The following is a 20,085-nucleotide window of genomic DNA, read 5'->3' on the forward strand; positions in this document are numbered from 1 at the left end:
GGCCAGGAACTGACACTGCTGAGGACACACAGACAAGACCTGAGGCCGCCCAGGCCCATGACGGGGAGCTCGGGAGCCAGGTCGCCCCTGGCGGAGCCTTGAGACACTGCTTCTGGACTCCTGACCCACAGAAACGGTGACACAACGTTTGTTGTTTTCAACTGCTAAATTTGGGGGTAATTTGTTACGTGACAATAGATAACTAGTACCACTGTTGACAGTAGACCAAGGTGATTAAAACCTTCTGGTGCGTGATCTGACAGTACAGAACTTGGAGAATAAAATCGTTCACAGGTTTTAATTTAGAATATGTCGTCTGAAGAACAGTCCTTTACCTTAAGGACTATTTTCGTTGGTTGTTTCCTCTCTCTATGGTATTTATTTCAAGGTTTATGCTGCAATGCCATTTTTATAACAAGAAATTGTTAAACTACATGGTCAGAGAAAAGGCTGAGCAATTTATAGTGTAACTCACAGTTGTGTGGCAATTAATGATAACTAGACTGTTATCAATAACTGTTGACTCCAAAGCTATACATAGAAATATTAGCTGAAATAACAGCACATAAAAAAGACATAATGCAAATTAGCATCACTACCTGACTATTCTTGGAAGCCATGTTGTGTGATATACAAAGAATCACATTCCAATTTATAAACCTTAGCACTTCGTAACTTTTCAGCCTCATTTTATCTCCATCTGTAAGTTAGGATAAGATTCCAACTCTAGAAAATAAAAAGAAATCATAATAATGCAAGTCCCCTCAAGTTTTAAGTCATAATACTAGCAGCTATCCTGTGCTGACAGCCTGTCGTATATCCAGCTCTGTGCTAAGCTCTTGACTTACGTTTGCCCATTAAATATTTTTCCCAACAACTTTGTAATAAAATTTACATACCACAAGATGCACGAATTGTAGGTCTACAGTTCAATGACTTTTAGTAAATGTATACAGTTGGGTAACTATCACCATGATTCATTTTTAGAACATTTCCATTTACCTCAGACAAGCTGCTCTGTGCCAGTTTGCAATTAATCCCACTCCAACCCCCAGTTTGAGGCAACCACTGATCTGCTTTCTGTCTCTAGAGATTTGCCTTTTCTGGACATTTCATATAGATGCAATTATACAAGATGCAGTCTTTCATCTCCAGCTTCTTTCACTAAGCACAGGGGTTGGGAGATTTTTTTCTGTAAAGGGTCAGATCATATTTTCAGCTTTACAGCCTATACATCTCTGTCACAACCACTCAACTCTGATGTTAGAGCATGAAAGCAGCCACAGACAACAGGTAAACAAATAGGTCTCTAGATTCAGGGGCCCACGGGCCAAGCCACAATTTGCTGATCTCTGACTCAGATTGCTGAACACGCATCCCACTGTACGGACAGAACACATTTCACTTAAATATTCATCAGTTGTCAAACATGTGGATTCTTTCCAGTTCTGTGCTACTACGAAAAAAGCTGCTGTGGAATTTGCATACATCTTCATGTGGACATTATGTTCAGCTGGATCATACAGTAAGTTTAAGTTTTTAGCAAAGGTGAAGACTGCTTTCCAACGTAATGCACCACCTTACATTCCCAACAGCAGCGTCTGAACTTTCCAGTTTCTCCGATCTGTCAATACTTGGATAGTGTCTGGTTTTTACTACAGCCATTATGGACTGAATGTTTGTTCACCCCAAAATGTACAGGTTAGAGCCCTAACCTCCAGTGGGATGGTATTTGGAGGTGGGACCTCTGGTAGGTAATTAGGTTTAGATGAAGTCATGAGTGGGACCCCCATGACATGATTCGGGTCCTCAGGACAAAGGGAAGAGAAGCCAGATCTCTCTCTCTCCCCCTCCCTCTGGCACGTGAGGACACAGCAAGAAGGCAGCCTTCCGCAAGCCAAGAGAGGAACTGAATCTGCTGGCACCTTGATCTTACACTTCCCGGTCTCTACAACCATGAGAAATACGTGTCTGCTGTTTAAGTCACCCAGTCTGCGGTATTCTGTAATAGCAGCCTAAGCTGACACATTCTGGTGGCTGTGTAGTAGCATCTCACTGGGGATTTAATCTACATTTCCCTAATGATGAACAATGTTGTACATCTTTTTATGTGCTTACAAGCAATTTAGAGATCATTAATTTTTTTAAATAAATGTTTTTGTTATTGTTGTTGTTGGCTGCATTGGGTCTTTGTTGCTGTGCGTGGGCTTTCTCTAGTTGCAGTGTGCGTGCTTCTCATTGTGGTGGCTTCTCCTGCTGCGGAGCACAGGCTCTAGGCTCGCAGGCTTCAGTAGTTGCGGCACATGGGCTCAGTAGTTGTGGCTGGCGGGCTCTAGAGCGCAGGCTCAGTAGTTGAAGCGCACGGGCTTAGTTGCTCCGCGGCATGTGGGATCTTCCCGGACCAGGGCTCAAACCCATGTCCCCTGCATTGGCAGGCGGATTCTTAACCACCATGACACCAGGGAGTCCCTAGAGATCATTATTGATGAACGTATGCTCAAATATTTTGCTCATTTTTTAACTGTATACTTAGTGATTGGTAAGAACTGTTTATACATTCTGAATACAAGCCCTTTATGAGATACATGATTTGCAAATATCTTCTCCTTGTCTGTGGCTTACCTTCATTTTTTTAAATTATGTCTTTTGAAGGACAAAGTTTTTAAGTTTGATAAAGTAGAATTTATCAAGGTTTCCCTTATGAATAAAGCTTTTGTGTCATATCTAAGAACTCTCTGTCTAACCCATCATGAACGTATGTCCTTGAATTTCTTCTAGAAGTTTTAGACTTTTATAGTGTAGGTCTCTGACTTTTGAGTTAATTTTTGTATATGTCAGGTAAGGCTCAATGTTGTTGTAATTCTGGCATGTGGTTATCCAATTTACCCGACAATTATTGAAACTGAGAAGAATTAAATTGAATTGCCACAGCTGTTTAAAATCAATTGATCATGAATGTAAAGGTTTTTCTCTGGTCTCTGAATCCTATGGCTCTATGTACCTATCCCTCTTCAATATCACCTGTCTTGTTTATTGTGTTTTATGGTAAGTTTTGAAATCTAATAGTATAATTCTCTAACATTATTCTTTTTCAAAATGGTTTTTGGCTGCTCTAGATCCTCTGCATTTCCATGTAAATTTCAAGAACCATCTGTCAATTTCTAAGAAAAAAAAAGAAAAAGAAAAAAAAAACACTGTCAATTTGAGGGAAAATTGCTATAACTGCCATCCTTACAATATTATGTTTTCAAATCCATTAATAACAAATGTCTATTTATTTAGATCTTTAATTTCTATCAACAATTTTTTGTAGCTTTCAGTGTATAAGTCTTACACTTCTTTTGTTAAATGTGTTCTCAGGTGTTTTCTTTTTTCCTTCTCATGCTTTGTGAATGGAATCGTTTTCTTCATTTCATTTGAATTGTAGATTTCTAGTTTTCATATGAATCTTATATCCTGTAGCCCTGCTAAACTTGTTTATTGGTTCTATTTGACTTTATATAATTCCTTGAGATTTTGTACCTATCGGATCTCATGTCAGCTGAGAAAATAAGAGTCTTAATTCTTCCTCTCCAGTTTGGATGCCTTTAATTTATCTATTTATATATGGACTTATTACACTAGCTAGAATCCCCATGAGCAGCACTAGTGAGAGCACACATTCTTGCCTTGTCCCTAATCTTAGAGGAAAAGCATTCAGTCTTCCACCTGTCAGGAGTAGGTTATCCATAGATACCCTTTACCAGGTTGAGGAAGCTCCCTTCTGTAACCAGACAGCTGAGAGTTTCTATCAGCAATGGATACTGGATTTTGTAAAATTCATGTGTTTTGTATCTATTGAGATTTTGTATCTATTGTGGGTTTTGTCCTTAATTCCATTAATATGGTATGTTACATGACTTGATTTTGGGATATTAAACCAACCTTGCTCGCATTCTTGGGATGAATCCCACTTTGTCACGGTGTATAATATGTGATTTCTATTTCATTGATTTCCCTCTAACCTTTATTTCCTTTCTTGTGCTGGCTTAGAGTTCAGTTGGCTTTTCTTTTTCTAGTTCATAAGGCAGCAGTTTAGGCAACTGAGACGACTTTTTTTTGTTGTTTTTTATTTGGGTGCACCAGGTCTTAGTTGCGGCAGGCAGGATCCTTAGTTGCAGCATGCAAACTCTTGGCTGTTCCGCGGCATGTAGGATCTAGTTCCCTGACCAGGGATCGAACCCGGGCCCCCTGCATTGGGAGCGTGAAGTCTTATCCACTGCGCCACCAGGGAAGTCCCAACTGAGACTTCTTTTCTCAAGAGAAATTTAAAGCTGCAAGTCATCCCCTGAGCACTTCTTTAGCCGCACTTCATAAATTTTGATATGTTGTATTTTTATCTTCATTCAGTTCAGAACATAACCATGCTGAAGAGGGTATAGCTGGTTAGAGGGGAGGCAACAGACCCAGTCTAAAACATTACACACGACCACTGTCCTTACCAGTCTGCAAGTACAAAGAATCTTGTATTTGGTTGATTTCCAAAGCACTGAAGTTGTTCTTCTGTCAGTCCTGTATTGCTTTTTGGGGAGAGGCTCTGCCAACCTTCTTACTTGGCCATGTGTGAAGTCACACCCCAGATCATGCAACCTTAACAACATGGAAGTACCCATTATCCCTTCGCATTTACACAGCGTTATGGACTAACGGCGTCTCCCCAAAATTCATACACTGAAGTCTAATCTCCAATGAGCCGGGGTTTCAAGGTGGGAGGTACTTAGGTCACGAGAGTGGAGCCCTCATGAACAGCATTAGTGCTTGTACGAAGGGACACGAGAGCTTGCTCTCTCTCTCTTTCTCTGCCATGTCAGGACACAACAAGAAGAGGGCCATCTGCAAACCAGGAGGCAGGTCCTCACCAGACACCAGATCGTCAGCACCTTGATCTTGGACTTCTCAGCCTCCAGAACTCAGAGAAATAAATGTTTGCTGCTTAAACCACCTAGTCTACGATGCTTTTGTTACAGCAGCCCCAACTGACTAAGACAGCAGTGAGAAATGGTCAGATTCTGGATGAATTTTGTTTTTGTTTTGCCATGCTGCATGGCTTGCAGGATCTCAGTTCCCCAACCAGGGATTGAACCCAGGGCCACAGCAGTGAAAGCCCAAAATCCTAACCACTAGGCCACCAGAGAACTCCCAGATTATGGATAAATTCTGAAAGTCAAACACAAGAGAATGTACTGCCATATGTGATATACAGTGTGAAAAAACTGAGTCAAGGACGACTCCAAGGTTTCTGGCCTGAGCAACTCTATTCTTCCAGTTGCTGTTCACTGAAACCAGGAAATTTATAGAGTATAACAGATTGAGGATCAGCTGTTCTAGAAATGTTAAGTTAGAGATGTTAACTTCTTGGTAGAAATTGACAAATGGACCACTGGACACAGGGATATGAAGTTCGAGAGAAGTCTGCCCGGCATTAACACCGACTCAGCACTAACACTTCTCACACTCCTGCTCCGACGAAGAGGCACTACTCCAGTATCATCTCACAGGTGGGGAAGTCAGAGAGAAGTTAAGCTGACCTCCAGGTCCCATGGCACTCTTCACAAATTAGATACTAAGTTCAAAATGACTGTACAATTTTTCGGCAATTAACCAACAGGGAGTGAGGAGAAACTTCCTAAAAACTCTCTTAGGTGCTCTAAAATGCCTGGCATAGAAACAGGAGTTTGAAACCTTCTTGGTCCTTCTTATTCTTCCTCAGTTCCATAACGTAACTCATCTAAATATGCACACACTTTGGCAAAGTCTCCTATTTTCACTATAGAATTGCTTAACAGCAAAAAGTAAGAACGTACTAAATATCTAATTATCTGGGATTATTTGAAAAAGAGTATCCATACAGTGGAAAACAATGCAGTGTATATATTTATATATATATGTATATGTGTCTATCTATATGTATACGTAGACACATACACACACCACACACATATATACAAGAGCCTCACAGCAGCAGTATTTGAAATAGCCAAAAGCTGAACAACCCAACTGATCATCAATACGAGGATGGATAAACTATGGAATGCTGTTACAATGGAATATTACACAGTAATCTGTTACCCACAACAATACAGTTAAGTCTCAAATGTAATGCTGAGCACTAAAGAGGCCAAACAGAAAACAATACATAGTATATGACTCGATTTATATGTAGACAAAAAATGACAGCCCGAAAAATCAGCATCAAGAGGAGAAAGGGTCTCTGAAGAAAGTGACAGGACAACTACAGACAAGCCAGCAGGACAGCCTTAAACAATCCCTGCTCTTGGTTTGGTCTCTCCCCATCTCTACAACCCCTGCACTCACTACAAAATCAAAACAAGGGTTAGGAAAAATGATTAAATAAAAGGAAAATTCACTTAAAAGAAATTAAAGGAAAGTAGATGGTGAAAGAATTAAAACTAAAAATTTCAAGAATAGTCAGAGAAAACAGAATAAACATTTACAATAGATTACAGTAAATAAAATGAAAGAATTTAAAGATAAAAATAAATCCAAAATCAAAAATAGAGCTCAGATAAAAGGCTAAACATATACAGAAGAGATAAAAGATTTCATAAGAGGTCCAAATATGAGATTAAAACAGAACCGAGAGCCAAAACGTCAGACAAGAGACGCTTTTTCAAAGAAAATATCAAAGAAATTTGAAGACACAGATGAAGAAATAAACAAAAACTTTCAGAACGAGAAAAAAAAACCAAGTCCTTAATGTTTCTGGCAGGGGCACAACATCCTCAGATGAGGAAGTCTCCTCCTGTGTGCAGGGTCCCCACGAGTACAGGGCAAAGGGGCAGAAACAAACTCTACCCTCTCAGCCTTCCACGAGCTCCAGGAAACTGCACCTTTGCAGGCAGCTTCAGTTAATGAAGACTGGTAATAACCGATCAACAGCTGTGGGTATCCAGTGGGTAGAAGCAGCAGGCCTCACTTCCACAAACTTTCCAGAAAAAACACCCAAAGTTCCATTAACGTAACAGAAGTTTCTTAAAAATGTCGTTTTGAAACCTTAGGATCAGCAAGATCCTTGCAGGGTATCCGCAATGTGAAATTATTCGCATGACAATGTTAAGATGCTGTTTCCCTTTCCACTAGTAGTTACTATACTCTTCACCCTACAAGCGCTCACCAGCGGGGGGGCACTTTTCAGCAAAGTCCCTCTAAGTAGAAAAAATTCTGAGATGTCCTCCCTTGAGTGCACATCTTTTTAGTGTTCTGTGTTTGGGGAAGTACACATTCAGTGTACTTGTGAGAACCACCTGTGCTATTTCAGTTGTGAGCTACGCTAGGCACTTTTTTTCAAAGAATATCATTTTTACTTGAAAGAACAACGGACAGAAAAACTATAGCTATCCAGACTGGAGTATTAGGCAGATTCTCTCAAAAATGAATAAAGTGAGTCCATCACTTTAAAGAAAATAAGTAACAGTATTTGTTACTAATGATAAAAATTGAGGTGTCAAGAGAAAACCGGAATTTTTGGAAAACCTGAATCCAGCACCTTGAGTCTTACATCCTTCCAATACATAAACACTTCTCTGATAAGAACAGTGGTGATATTAACTGAATGTCAAAGTAAATCAGAATCTCTGCAGATGTAATCTACATTCTGTACTATTTAAAAGGTCTCCAGGGCTTCCCTGGTGGCGCAGTGGTTGGGAGTCCGCCTGCCGATGCAGGGGACACGGGTTCGTGCCCCGGTCCGGGAAGATCCCACATGCCGCAGAGCGGCTGGGCCCGTGAGCCATGGCTGCTGAGCCTGCGTGTCTGGAGCCTGTGTTCCGCAACGGGAGAGGCCACAACAGTGAGAGGCCCGCGTACCGCAAAAAAAAAAAAAATAAAAAATAAAAGGTCTCCAGATGATGTCTGAAGCGGCCCCAGGGGTTCAGGGCTGGCTAAGCATTCCCAGAGGTAACAAACATCCCCAGAACAATTTATTAAAAAGGCAGCTCACTTAACGGTAAGCAGCTCCAGCTTCGGAAATAATATCCACTCTGGGCTACATCACTCACTAACAAGGTGATCTTTAACATCGCTAGGTAAAAATTTCTTCACCTGTAAAATGTAGAAAATACCGGGCTTCCCTGGTGGCGCAGTGGTTGAAAGTCCGCCTGCCGATGCAGGGGACACGGGTTCGTGCCCTGGTCCGGGAAGATCCCACATGCCGCAGAGCGGCTGGGCCCGTGAGCTATGGCCGCTGAGCCTGCGCGTCCAGAGCCCGTGCTCCGCAACGGGAGAGGCCACAGCAGTGAGAGGCCCGCGTACCGCAAAAAAAAACAACAAAAAAAAAAGTAGAAAATACCTCCACAAAATGATGTTCATGAAGATCAAAGAAAGTGTTGAACATGAAAGCCCTGCACAGTGCCTGGGAAGGTCAGACAACGAAAATGTGTTGATATGTTAGGCGATACTAGATGAACTACAGAATCTCACAGAAGGGAATGGATAAAAATAGTGCTTCGGATTCTCTGGAGTCTGCTTAGTCCTCAGCATGCAGAATCAGAGATGTAATATGTAATTAGATAATATCCAGCATTTCTGGGCAACGGCTGGGCTTGAGGACAATAACCATCTCAGAAGCTATGGTTCCCAGCTGTAGGGCATTATCTGAGTCAAAGTCAAAGGCCTACCAGCCATAGCTAAAATAGATATAACTAACTTTATGACAACAACCATTAATATTAATGAATTAAATCTTCTTGCTTCAATTCCATAGTCATCAAGAAATCTTCTATTCATAATCGGGCTTCTCATGCAGATTTCTTCCCTAGATCAGTGACTCAACTATCCTATCCCGAGGCAGTTATTATTTCTCACTACAACCCAAGTTATACAGAGGATCAAACCCTAAGTCCCTAAGTCATCTTGCTTATAATGGTTAATTTTCTCCCATGCATTTAAAATGATACTAGAAACACACTATCCTTGGAAGGATTAAGAAAAATAATCACAGATCACTTCCTGTAGGCTTAATTCTCTCTATGAAACCAACTGGAAAGACCACTGAATTAACATTCCAGTGTAGAAGTCTCTGTAACCTTGGTTACAATGGATCAATCCACTAGCCTCTAGATTCGTTGATAAGCTATGGTTCATAAACCTGGACTGCACTAAGATAAAAGCTGGCTTATCTTGTCACAGGTTCGACAGCATAAATACACTGTAGTGTTACACAGGAGAGAGGCCCCATCCCACAAAACTGTTTTTGAAGAAGTGATTTATATCCTGCCAATAAGTTTGTATTCTGCTTAATATACCACCATTTCAAAAGTTTTCACTTAACAGGTCAAATCTAGATTTTATGATATACATTTAATTTATTCATCAGAAATAATAAATTCTACATTAAAATACCATAAAAATATTTCTGAAATCTATCTATACCAAAGAAATGGAATTTCATAGGTCCTGTAGATTTTAGATCAGGAGACAAAAGAGCCAAAGCAGCTAAGCTAAAATCCAATGAAACCCCTGAAAAACTTACCCCATCAATAGAAACTTCTATAGATTTTTTTTTCAGTGTCCTACTGAAATTTTATTCAACCTCTTGATTCATTGCTGGGGAAAAAAAAAAAAAAAGGATATCCCTTTCCTAACTCAGCACTTACACATTTGTATAAAAGCACGAGTCATATTTATTCAAAGAGACAATTTCGAAAACATTTAGGTGGTTATTATAAATAGCTTCTCTAATCCAACACTAGGAAGGAAGAGAGAGGAAAGGAGGGAAGGAAGGGCCAATCCACCACCACCCCCGGATTAATCGGTTCTGTAGAGTACAAAACACACCAATCCACCATGACCCCCAGGTTAAACTGGCTGATGCTGCAAACTCCCAGACAGTACACTCTACTAATGCCAATACATAGAAGAAATTTCTAGAAAACTGAGATTTTCAAAATCAAGAGTGCAAGTGGGAAAGTGGTAACAAAAGTTACCAAACAATGGTATCAGAGGAAGAGAGCAGAGATTTAAGGGAACTTGACTGAACCTCCACAAAGAAGGGCTGAAAGTGAACCTAAGTGAAACAAAGTACGTAACAGAAGTTTCAGGACGACCAGATGAGTTCTATACTACTTATTCATGGTGTTGAAACAGTCATCTCAAATGTGATATCAGAATTAAAAGGAAACCATAAACAAGACAAAAAGGCAACCCTCAGAATGGGAGAAAATATTTGCAAACGAAGCAACTGACAAGGGATTAACCTCCCAAATATACAAACAGCTCATGCAGCTCAATATCGAAAAAACAAACAACCCAATCCAAAAATGGGTGGAAGACCTAAATAGACATTTCCCCAAAGAAGACATACAAATGGCCAAGAGGCACGTGAAAAGATGCTCAACTTCACTAATTATTAGAGAAATGCAAATCAAAACTACAACAACATACCACTGTATACCAGTCAGAATGACCATCATCAAAAAATCTACAAACAATAAATGCTGGAGAGGGTGTGAAGAAAAGGGAACCCTCCTACACTGTGGGAACATAAACTGGTACAGCCACTATGGAGAACAGTATGGAGGTTCCTTAAACAACTAAAAATAGAACTATATTATGACCCAGCAATCCCACGACTGGGCATATATGCCAGAGAAAACCACAATTCCTAAAGATACATGCACCCCAATGTTCACTGCAGCACTATTTACAACAGCCATGGAAGCAACCTAAACGCCCATCGACAGATGAATGGATAAAGAAGATGTGGTACATATATATAATGGAATATTACTCAGCCATAAAAAGGAACGAAATTGGGTCATTTGTAGAGACGTGGATGGACCTAGAGACTGTCATACAGAGTGAAGTAGGTCAGAAAGAGAAAAACAAATATCGTATATTAACGCATGTATGTGGAATCTAGAAAAATGGTACAGATGAACCTATTTGCAAAGCAGAAATAGAGACACAGAAGTAGAGAACAAATGTATGGACTTCAAGGCGAGAAAGGGGATTTGGGACGAATTGGGAGAATGGGACTGACACATATACAATAAAATGTATACAAGAGATAACTAATGAGAACCTACTGTGTAGCACAGGGAACTCTACTCAGCGCTCTGTGGTGACCTAAATGGGAAGGAAATCCAAAAAAGAGGGGACATATATATACATACAGCTGATTCACTTTGCTGAAACTAACACAACATTGTAAAGCAACTATACTCCAATTAAAAAAAAAAAAAGTCTATATGTAGCTTTATTCTACATTTTGGCGAGCAGCCCAGACAGGCAATGAAATAGAAATATACTCACTGTAGTAACCGTACAATACGGTGTCCTCGATCTGTCTGCTGACATTAGCGTTAGCCCAGACCTAGGATCAAAAGGAAACAATAGAAATATTAATGAAACAGCCATTTGCTTAACAATTATACTTAAATTTTAATATGATTGAGTATCACTTATAAATGTATCATGGACTCTGACAGGTATGGTCTGTGCCCTCAAGAAGTGACAGACAGACAAGTAAACAGGCAATTTCAACAGGTGAATGCTGAGCTAACGTGACGACATGGTTCTGGGGAAGCACGTGAAGGAGAGGCAGCTACGGGCCAGGGCCACTAAACTGGGGCCGGAATAGCACAGTGGGAAGGAGGGAAGAGAATGAAGGAACATACATGGAGACTTTGAAAAACCTGCAGGAAGCAAAATATAGATTGACTAGAGCTTTTGGAAAGGGAAGAGAAAGCAGGTGGAGTGAGGGAGGGAAAGGCATTAGGTTTGAGGGACTGTGAGTCACGCCAAGTATTCTGGCCTCTGTCCTAAAGGCAACGGAAAATAGTGATGCAGTTTTGTGCAGTGACAGGTATGATTTGTATTTTAGAAAAAAGATATTTTAAAATACCTAAAAGAACAGTCAATATAAACTTCTTAGCAGTCAACCCACATTTTCTTTAAATTAGTCATTTAAATTTAGTACTTTAACATAGAAAATTAATTCTAATTAATCTTTTCAAATAAAAAAAATCTATACATTAATGAAATAGAACTGGGGTATAATAGCAAGCCTTTTTCACTATCCTAATTGTATGCATATAAAAAACTAAGCCTGGAGCGTCAATGTGACTGGTCATTGCGATTAAGTACCAAGGCTCAAATTAGTATCCAGGTCAATTTTGTTCTATCAGTACTTTAAAAGCTCAAGTCAGTATCAACATCCCACTTACGAGGTCTCTTAAGGAAGAGTGGAAACATTTAACTCCCCTAAAATAATCCAGGTTTTTCTTCCTTTGCCTTTTTCACCTACAAACACCTCTAGCAATGAATACCTATGAATTTCTAATTGACAAATGCCCAAAAGAACAAAAATGTGGAAACCCCAAATTTAGCACTACAAATGCAAACCTTAACACACAGCGCACAATGAAAATAGTAGTTTTCCAATAGCAATTAAGACTACGAGAAACTTAAGAGGACTTCCCCGGTGGCGCAGTGGTTAAGAGTCCACCTGCCAATGCAGGGGACAAGGGTTTGATCTCTGGTGCAGGAAGATCCCACATGCCGCGGAGCACCATTATTACCGAGCCTGCACTCTAGAGCCCGTGAGCCACAACTACTGAGCCCACGCGCCACAACTACTGAAGCCCGCGCGCCTAGAGCCCGTGCTCCGCAACAAGAGAAGCCACCACGATGAGAAGCCCACGCACCGCAACGAAGAGTGGCCCCCCGCTCGCCACAACTAGAGAAAGCCCGCGCAGCAACGAAGACCCAACGCAGCCAAAAATAAATAAATAAAAAACAAATAAATTTTTTTAAAAAAGCAAAACTTAATGGCCTAAATTTTAAAATTACGTTAACTATATAAAGAAACAAATAATTACAGAATATTAAAAAGATCCAAATAAATGAAAAGTTACACATTCCCACATGAAAAGTCTGTAAATACCAAATCCCCCCAAATTAATCTATAAAAACTATATATTGCCTATCAAAATCCCAATAGTGGGTAGAGTGTTTTGCCACGCTGATTCTAAAAGTCATCTGAAAAACATACAGGCGTATATGGATATCCATAAAGTACTTTTGAGTGCGGGTAAACAGAACAAGTTGCAACCAATAGTTTTAACAACATACGCAATCTTTGTCTAAAAAACGTAATGAAAGAAACACTGTACATATACTACAGAAAAATGGAAAGAACGTTAGGCAGTGCTCACCACACGGGACTGGAGAAGCACTGGGGAGAACTCTAGCCAATGGCTGGAAATTTCTTCATCAACGACTCAAGTATCCAAATGAATACACACACAACCAAAGCTTCCACTCCCAAAAGCTGTGCTTCTTTAGTGATTGTTTATACATCAAAACAGACATTTTAAAAGATTTTTCAAACTTGAAGGTTTTTTGAAACAGAGGATAATTACATCTATCCTCACACAAGCTCCCTACCAACTTCCAAGACAACCCCACGAGGTATTAACGTATCCACTGAGAATCACATAAAAGTTAAAATTCAAAACTGAAGAAGACCCCAACCTCAGAAAAAGATTAAATGTAGAAAGTCTGAAGGTAATTAAAGCCAAAGGTTCACTGAAATTTAGTATCTTTTACCCTCCAACGTTCTTTACTTTAACCAAATCTTGTGGCAGTTAGAGAGCATTACTGTTACTATTCTAAAGCAAAAATATGTGTAAAATATACAACATCACTGAAGTACTATTTGTGTATTTGGCTTTTATATACAGTCTTGCTTCCAAGGTATCTGATGTACTGTCAAAAGAGCTTAGTGTACGAAACTTCCTTCTTCTACATTTTGAGAAATGCTGTGCCCTTGATACATTTCACAAGCTACTGCCTCCCAAAGTAGGGGCCAAAAGGAACTTCAGAAGCCCCACAGGAATGTGAGACAAACAAGAACTAATACTAAGTAAAGAATACGAGAGAAAAACATTTTAGAAGAAAGCAAAAGGATATAAAGTCCACAGAACAAAGAGGTAGCGGTTCGTGTATGTAAAACTCCCTCTCCCATTCTTCAAGATGACTTTCTGAAATGCTCGGTCCAACCCCAAACCACACTTGACTCTCCTTAATTTTACCAGATAACCTCACCTTAGGCCAATGGTTCTCACGAAGGGGTGACTCCGCCCCCCACGGACACCTGGCAATGTCCTGGAGACGCTGGAGGGTGGCGGCGGGCTCTGTACGCTACCAGCACTGAGTGGCAGAGGCCAGGACCTGCTAGACACCTGTGATGCACAGGACAGCCCTCACAAGGGTCACCCAGCACAGAAGCCAATGGTTGACAAACAGTGACTTAAAGGTCTCTCAAATAATCTGAGGACAAAACAGAGCTACTCAATTCACCCCCAAGTCTAGAACCGACCGCCATCTGTACTCGAATGCTAGCCTTTCCTTCTGCCGAGCACCGGCGCTATGTACAGCCAACCCTTTCCCTTTGGGTCCCCACCCCTCCGCCTTCACAAGGACACTGACACCCTTTCTCTCCTCCCAGACACCTCTCCCACTCTACTGAACCCTAAAGCACACACGCTCTAGTAGTTTCCATGAAAGGACACACCCCACCCCACCTCCTACTCCCCTGGAGGACAGAGCTTCCTGAAAAGCTGTCAGCATCCCCTGTCACTGCTCGCCCACCTTCCGGCCCGCACACTGCCCCGCGGCTCCATGGAAACTGCTCTTCACCAGAGCCGCGGTCACTCCCCTCCCTCTCTCCCTCCACCTCTCAGCATCCCTCTTCCTGAAACACATTCTTCTCCTGAGAAGCCCCTCTTTCGTCTTCCTTCCCACCTCCCAGGCTGCAGCCCCTCCCCTTGGGCCAGCCTCCAGGTAACGAATGCAGCTCTCGAATCCATGGCCCATGCCAAGCCTTCTCTGACCACTCGGTCTCCCCAGCCGCCGGACAGTGCATAGCTCTAAATACCACGCACATGCTGATGACTTCCAGACACTTCTCTCCAACCCTAAGGTGTCCCTGGAGCTTCAACTCCCTGTTCGACGCCGCACTTGAATACGTACGATAAGCACCTTGAAGGTAACCTGTCCAAGATACAGCTCGTTTTTCTACATCCCTCAGTTGCCCGTGTGCACACACAGGTCTAATTACTCCCCCAGGCTGCCCTATTTCTCTAAGGTGTACTAGGCTTTAGTGCTTCGTTAATCTCTAGTTTTCATTTTCCTTCCACCCCCATATCTAATCCATCAGCCAATCCAAGCAGTTCTAGCTCCACAATCCATACCGCTTTTAATCACTTTTTTCCACTAGTGCCCCTCTAACCCACATCACCTTTATTTTTTACCTTCACTAACTTCCCATTGCCCTTGGAAGAAAATCTAAACCCATTAACAAGGCCGAAAAGTCACCAACAATCTGTCCCCTTCTTCTTCATCTCAGCTCGCAGCAAAGCTCGGCCCCCAATGCCACACCTCGGCCAAACGGGCCAAAATCGTGTCTGCCTAAGGGCCTCTGTACCTGCTGCTGCTTCTCCCTGAGGCGGCCCTCGCTCAGTTCCCACCTCCAGGACCGCCGGCAGCCTGGTCCTCCTCGGCCCGTTCTCCTGCCTCAACACCCACAGCCAAGCTGACCCTCACACATCGCTCTGTTCTGCATCCTCACAGAAGTGAGCACGAGGAAGCGAGCTTGTTCTGTGTGTTGACTGTTGGTCTGCTCGCACAGAATGTAAGCTCCCTGAGAGCAGCGGCCTCATTGGTTGTAATCGTTAATCTCTAGCATCCGCATCTGTCAGGTACACATTTCATACTTAGTAAATATTAAGTGCATGAATATATTTAAGGTGTAGCAAAGAGTACAGAGTTCTAAGATGAAATTACCAGCATGTGAGGGTAGGAATGAAGCAGTAGTAGAGTCCAACCCAGACATCTCCTAATTATGGGCCATAAGGAGACCAACCATTGATGGAGGGAAGGAGGAGGTGAACATCTTAGCTACCAAAACGAATGCTGCGATGTTGCGATGCCATATCTTAACTACTGATTTCATTTTAAGTTTACACACTGTATAAAATAAAGAATATTTGTTCACGTTAGTGGCCATTTCTGATCTTTTTGATTGGTATACTTTGTGTATATCACTAGCTAAAGTTATTGGTCAACTAGACACTATAATAGAACACTTCTGACTAGACTTTAAGGGTTTTTTTCCCTTTAATCTATAAAGTTAATTATTTCACAAAAACTAGAAACAAAGAAGTTATCTGGCTGAAATTATTCATAGTGCCATGTGTTTAAAAAAAGGTGAATGGAAACAGTTCAGACATTATTACAATACACCCTTGGCCAAAAGGCAGAAACAGCTAGGAAGGCAAATAAGACAAAAAAGAGAAAGTATGTTGATTGCCTGCCTGGCACCCTCAGTTCCTAAGCCAAACGTCAGCAGTCCTTGATATCTCCAGTTTCCAAACAATTATACCTTTTAAGCAGGTCCCTAATCGGTTTAGAGGCTTCAATATTTGAGGTGGAAATGGAGAAAGTTAGACGATACTTATATTCATTTAGGAATAAGAAATGCACATTGTAAAACTTAGGATACAACATAATTCGTCATGGAAAACAACGTCAACTTGCACATTCATCCTGACTAATAAGGACAGAAGCGATTAAAGACACTGTGGACACTTCTACCCGAAGACAGCTAAATTTACAGCTGCGGCATGAAGTCTGAAAACCAGTTCTTAAATACCTACTCTTGTCTTTCACTAAGCATCTCAAGAGAATTCATTAATAACATTTTGGAGAAAATACTCGCTACGGTTTACTGGGGAAGTGTCCTTTGAAAGTCTTTTCGGTTCTCCTTTGAGTGTTAGCACATGCCAGCTTCAAATGACAACTCTTATGAATTTCACTAGTCCCCCATCCAGCCCTCCCAGAAAAAGACAGAAAGGGAAACAAAGAATGTTTAAGATATCAAGAAAGGCATCAAAGTATTGGGAAAAAAACTGGTACATTAAGCTGAGTTAGCTAAAAACAAACAGAACTAAACAGAGACAACTAAGTAAATGAACAGCAGGAAAAAAAAAAAAGAACATACAATTGCTGAATAAATAATCCCTCAATAATGAAAGAAAACATTTTTTTTTAATTGGGGGAAAAAACACTAACATGGAATTTTTCCCTTCTAATTATTGGTGTACATTCAGATTTAACAACCATAAAATAAGCACATTAACTACAGTTATACATTTTCTTCTCTTTTGGAGCATATTATTAATAAAATAAATGCCTTAAGTTTTTATGGGTAATACTTTTGCTTCTTTAGGTGGGTGAATTCCTGAAGTCTTGTTTAAACAAGTATAAATGCAATCTCATGGATTAAAAAAAAAACAAAAGTAAAACAAAAAACTAGTACCCAGAAAGTGACTACTAAATTAAGCATGGTCCCAGAACAACTACATAAGCTAAGGGGAAGTTCATAATTTCATGAAAATACTTACTTTAGAAATTTCAAGATGCAAACATAATCCCACAAAATCTAAACAGATCAAATATTCTAAATTTAAAACTTAAAAAATCTCCTGCTCAAACAACAATTATACAAGGGATAACACTACTTCCACTGTATCAGATGGACAGATATAGATAGAGGTACAGATCCAGATCCCAGTGAGCAAAGAGTCTTGGAGCCGGACTGCAGAACTTCAGACCCCAGCAACAGCAGTTACAAACCCCAAGACCCGAGATGAGTGACGTCACTTCTCTGAATCCCGGCTTCCCACCCATAAAAACATGGATAAACACTATCTACCTCATAGGGTTGTTGGGACATTAATGGCGTGAAGACAGGTAAACCATTTAGGAAAGGGTCTGACACACAGTAAATACTCAACAAACGTTAGTTACTATCTCTGTACAGTGGATAGCACATACTAAGTGGTCAATTGATACTCGCTAACTGAATGACTGACCTACAAAAAATAACTGTAGTTTTCACAGCACTCAGAATCTATCCAAACCTAACTACAAAAAATTATCAAATCATTTCAGCCCAGTTGGCCCAACTCAGGAACTTATTTTGGAACCATGCATTACTGAGATAACTGAAATAATATTTCATTCAAATATTTAAGTGCCTACTGCTTGTCAGACCCTGGGCATACAGAAACAAACAAGACACAGTTCCTGCCTCACAGAAGGTTACGCTAATAAGAAATGTAAAAGTAACTTGCATAATTGAAAAGGATCTCAGAAATTTTCCAGTCCAACACCATGCATTTTAAAAATGAGGAACTTGAAGTCCAGAAAAGTTCAGTTGGGCCAAAGACACAAGTTAGACAGTGAGAATCAAGATTAGGACTCAGGTCTGATAATCCGCAGCCTACATCACAGTGACTCACAGTACTCAGTAAGACATAGAGATGAAGACCCTAATCTGCCACTAACAAAATCCCTTCTAAATTATCTATGTACTGCATTGACGCAGATCAAGTCAAACAGATTTCAAGGGAGCTGCAAGAGGCACAAAAATAACCCTATTATGATTACTTAGCACATTTTCCGATTCACAAAAGGCATTCTTCACACTTGGATGGTTGTAAGTCAGCAAACAGTCTGTTCCATGTAGTTGTCACATACTCGGCCTCTATGTGCATTTCCATTCTTGCTTATTCCCAGAGACGACAATAAAACGCTACATACACTGCACTGCTAAACATTTCAGTAAATACTTAATTGCCAAGAATATGAAAGGGAAAAACCCCCATAGTATGATGATAATTACCTTAAATGTACCATTTTGGTTTTTCATGTAGGAAACCAAAAATATATCCACGGGTAGAAGTGCTGATGTGATAAGAGCAATCGCCAGAGAAAAGATCGCTGTTATGGTGGAGACAACTTCACTTTCCCGCTGACTTTGATATTTACGAACATATATCCAGCAAAATGCCAAAATAGCCTGAAATGGAGCAGAAAGAAATGTTTTGTTACTGCCCTATGTATTCTCTAAAACTGATTTTAGTCTGTGTTTGGAAGCTCCCAATGGGAAACATTATGTCAAGTAGCGATTCTTCCGGATGTGCAAGCAACATCCACTACCTCTTATAAATTTATTCAAGATTTATAACTTTCAAAGCCGAGTTCATGAAAACAGTATAACTTCACTTGGGTGCCAAGACACCAAAAAAAAAAAACAAGCAGAAGTTGTAAATAACAGTGCTCAGTTACATATTTCCTCACTGAACACAGTATAACCGTTCATGGTTTCACACAACATTACAGTTCTAACTAGCTCTGAATACTTTTCCCTATAGATCTTCCCAACCTAAAGAAGACATAACTAGAAGTTATTCTATCCTACTCCTACTGCTGAAGCATCACAGAATACCACTTGAATTAAAATTAACTTCCGTCCCATTATGACAGTTCAAGAGTACCATTCAACTAAAGATTAACTGCCAATCATCACCACGCAACTGACACATTATAGTGTAATTCACATTTCAAAGGGCATTAAATGAAGAAAAGTGAACACTGAAAATGGATGCACGTGCACTGCAAGGAACTTTTCAGGGAAAAAGTACACTCAGAGGTACTGAGGTTGACATCTCAACCAGGTACCCTTAAGAGTCATCACCATCTTCCTAGAAACTAACAGAGGGTATAGGACTGTACTCTCGCAATCCTCTAACTTCAGATTCCAGCATCAGAATCCCCTGGAGGGCTGCTAAGGCACAGAGTTCCAGATCCAACAGGTCTGGAGAAGGTCCAGAAAACCCGCGTTTCTCACAAGTTCCCAGGTGAGACTGATGCTGGTCCAAGGACTACACTTGCAGAACCTCCGCCCTAATCCTAGGGGAAGCAGACAGATCCTGAATCAGTGATTCTCAACCTTGGCTGTGTTAGAATCCCCTGGGTAAAAACTTAAATACCTACCTGTACACCCACCGCGCAAACCACTTCAATCAGAGAGTGAGGCTCCTACAGGCCTCAGCACTTCAAATGCCTGAGGATTCCAATCTGAGGCGAACCTGAAAACCAGGGTGTTAACTAAGCTCTATCAAAGCCCTGGGACACAAGCTTCGTTTTGGCATTTCATGCTTTTCAACAGATTTAACT

General features: G+C 40.7%; 1 protein-coding gene across 1 annotated transcript in view; it reads right to left on the minus strand.

The window, feature by feature from the left end:
* The window catches only part of LMBRD1 (LMBR1 domain containing 1), a 109,834-nt gene that overhangs the window by 84,757 nt on the left and 4,992 nt on the right, over window positions 1–20,085 (minus strand). The window contains exons 2-3 of the mRNA XM_082633457.1: window positions 18,749–18,925; window positions 11,311–11,371 (exon numbers count right to left, since the gene is read on the minus strand). Of these exons, the coding sequence (XP_082489583.1) occupies window positions 11,311–11,371; window positions 18,749–18,925 (238 nt within the window). The remainder of the gene's footprint in view (window positions 1–11,310; window positions 11,372–18,748; window positions 18,926–20,085) is intronic.

This window comes from Mesoplodon mirus, assembly GCF_964341445.2.
Source record: "Mesoplodon mirus genome assembly, chromosome: 10".
Lineage (NCBI taxonomy): Eukaryota > Metazoa > Chordata > Mammalia > Artiodactyla > Ziphiidae > Mesoplodon > Mesoplodon mirus.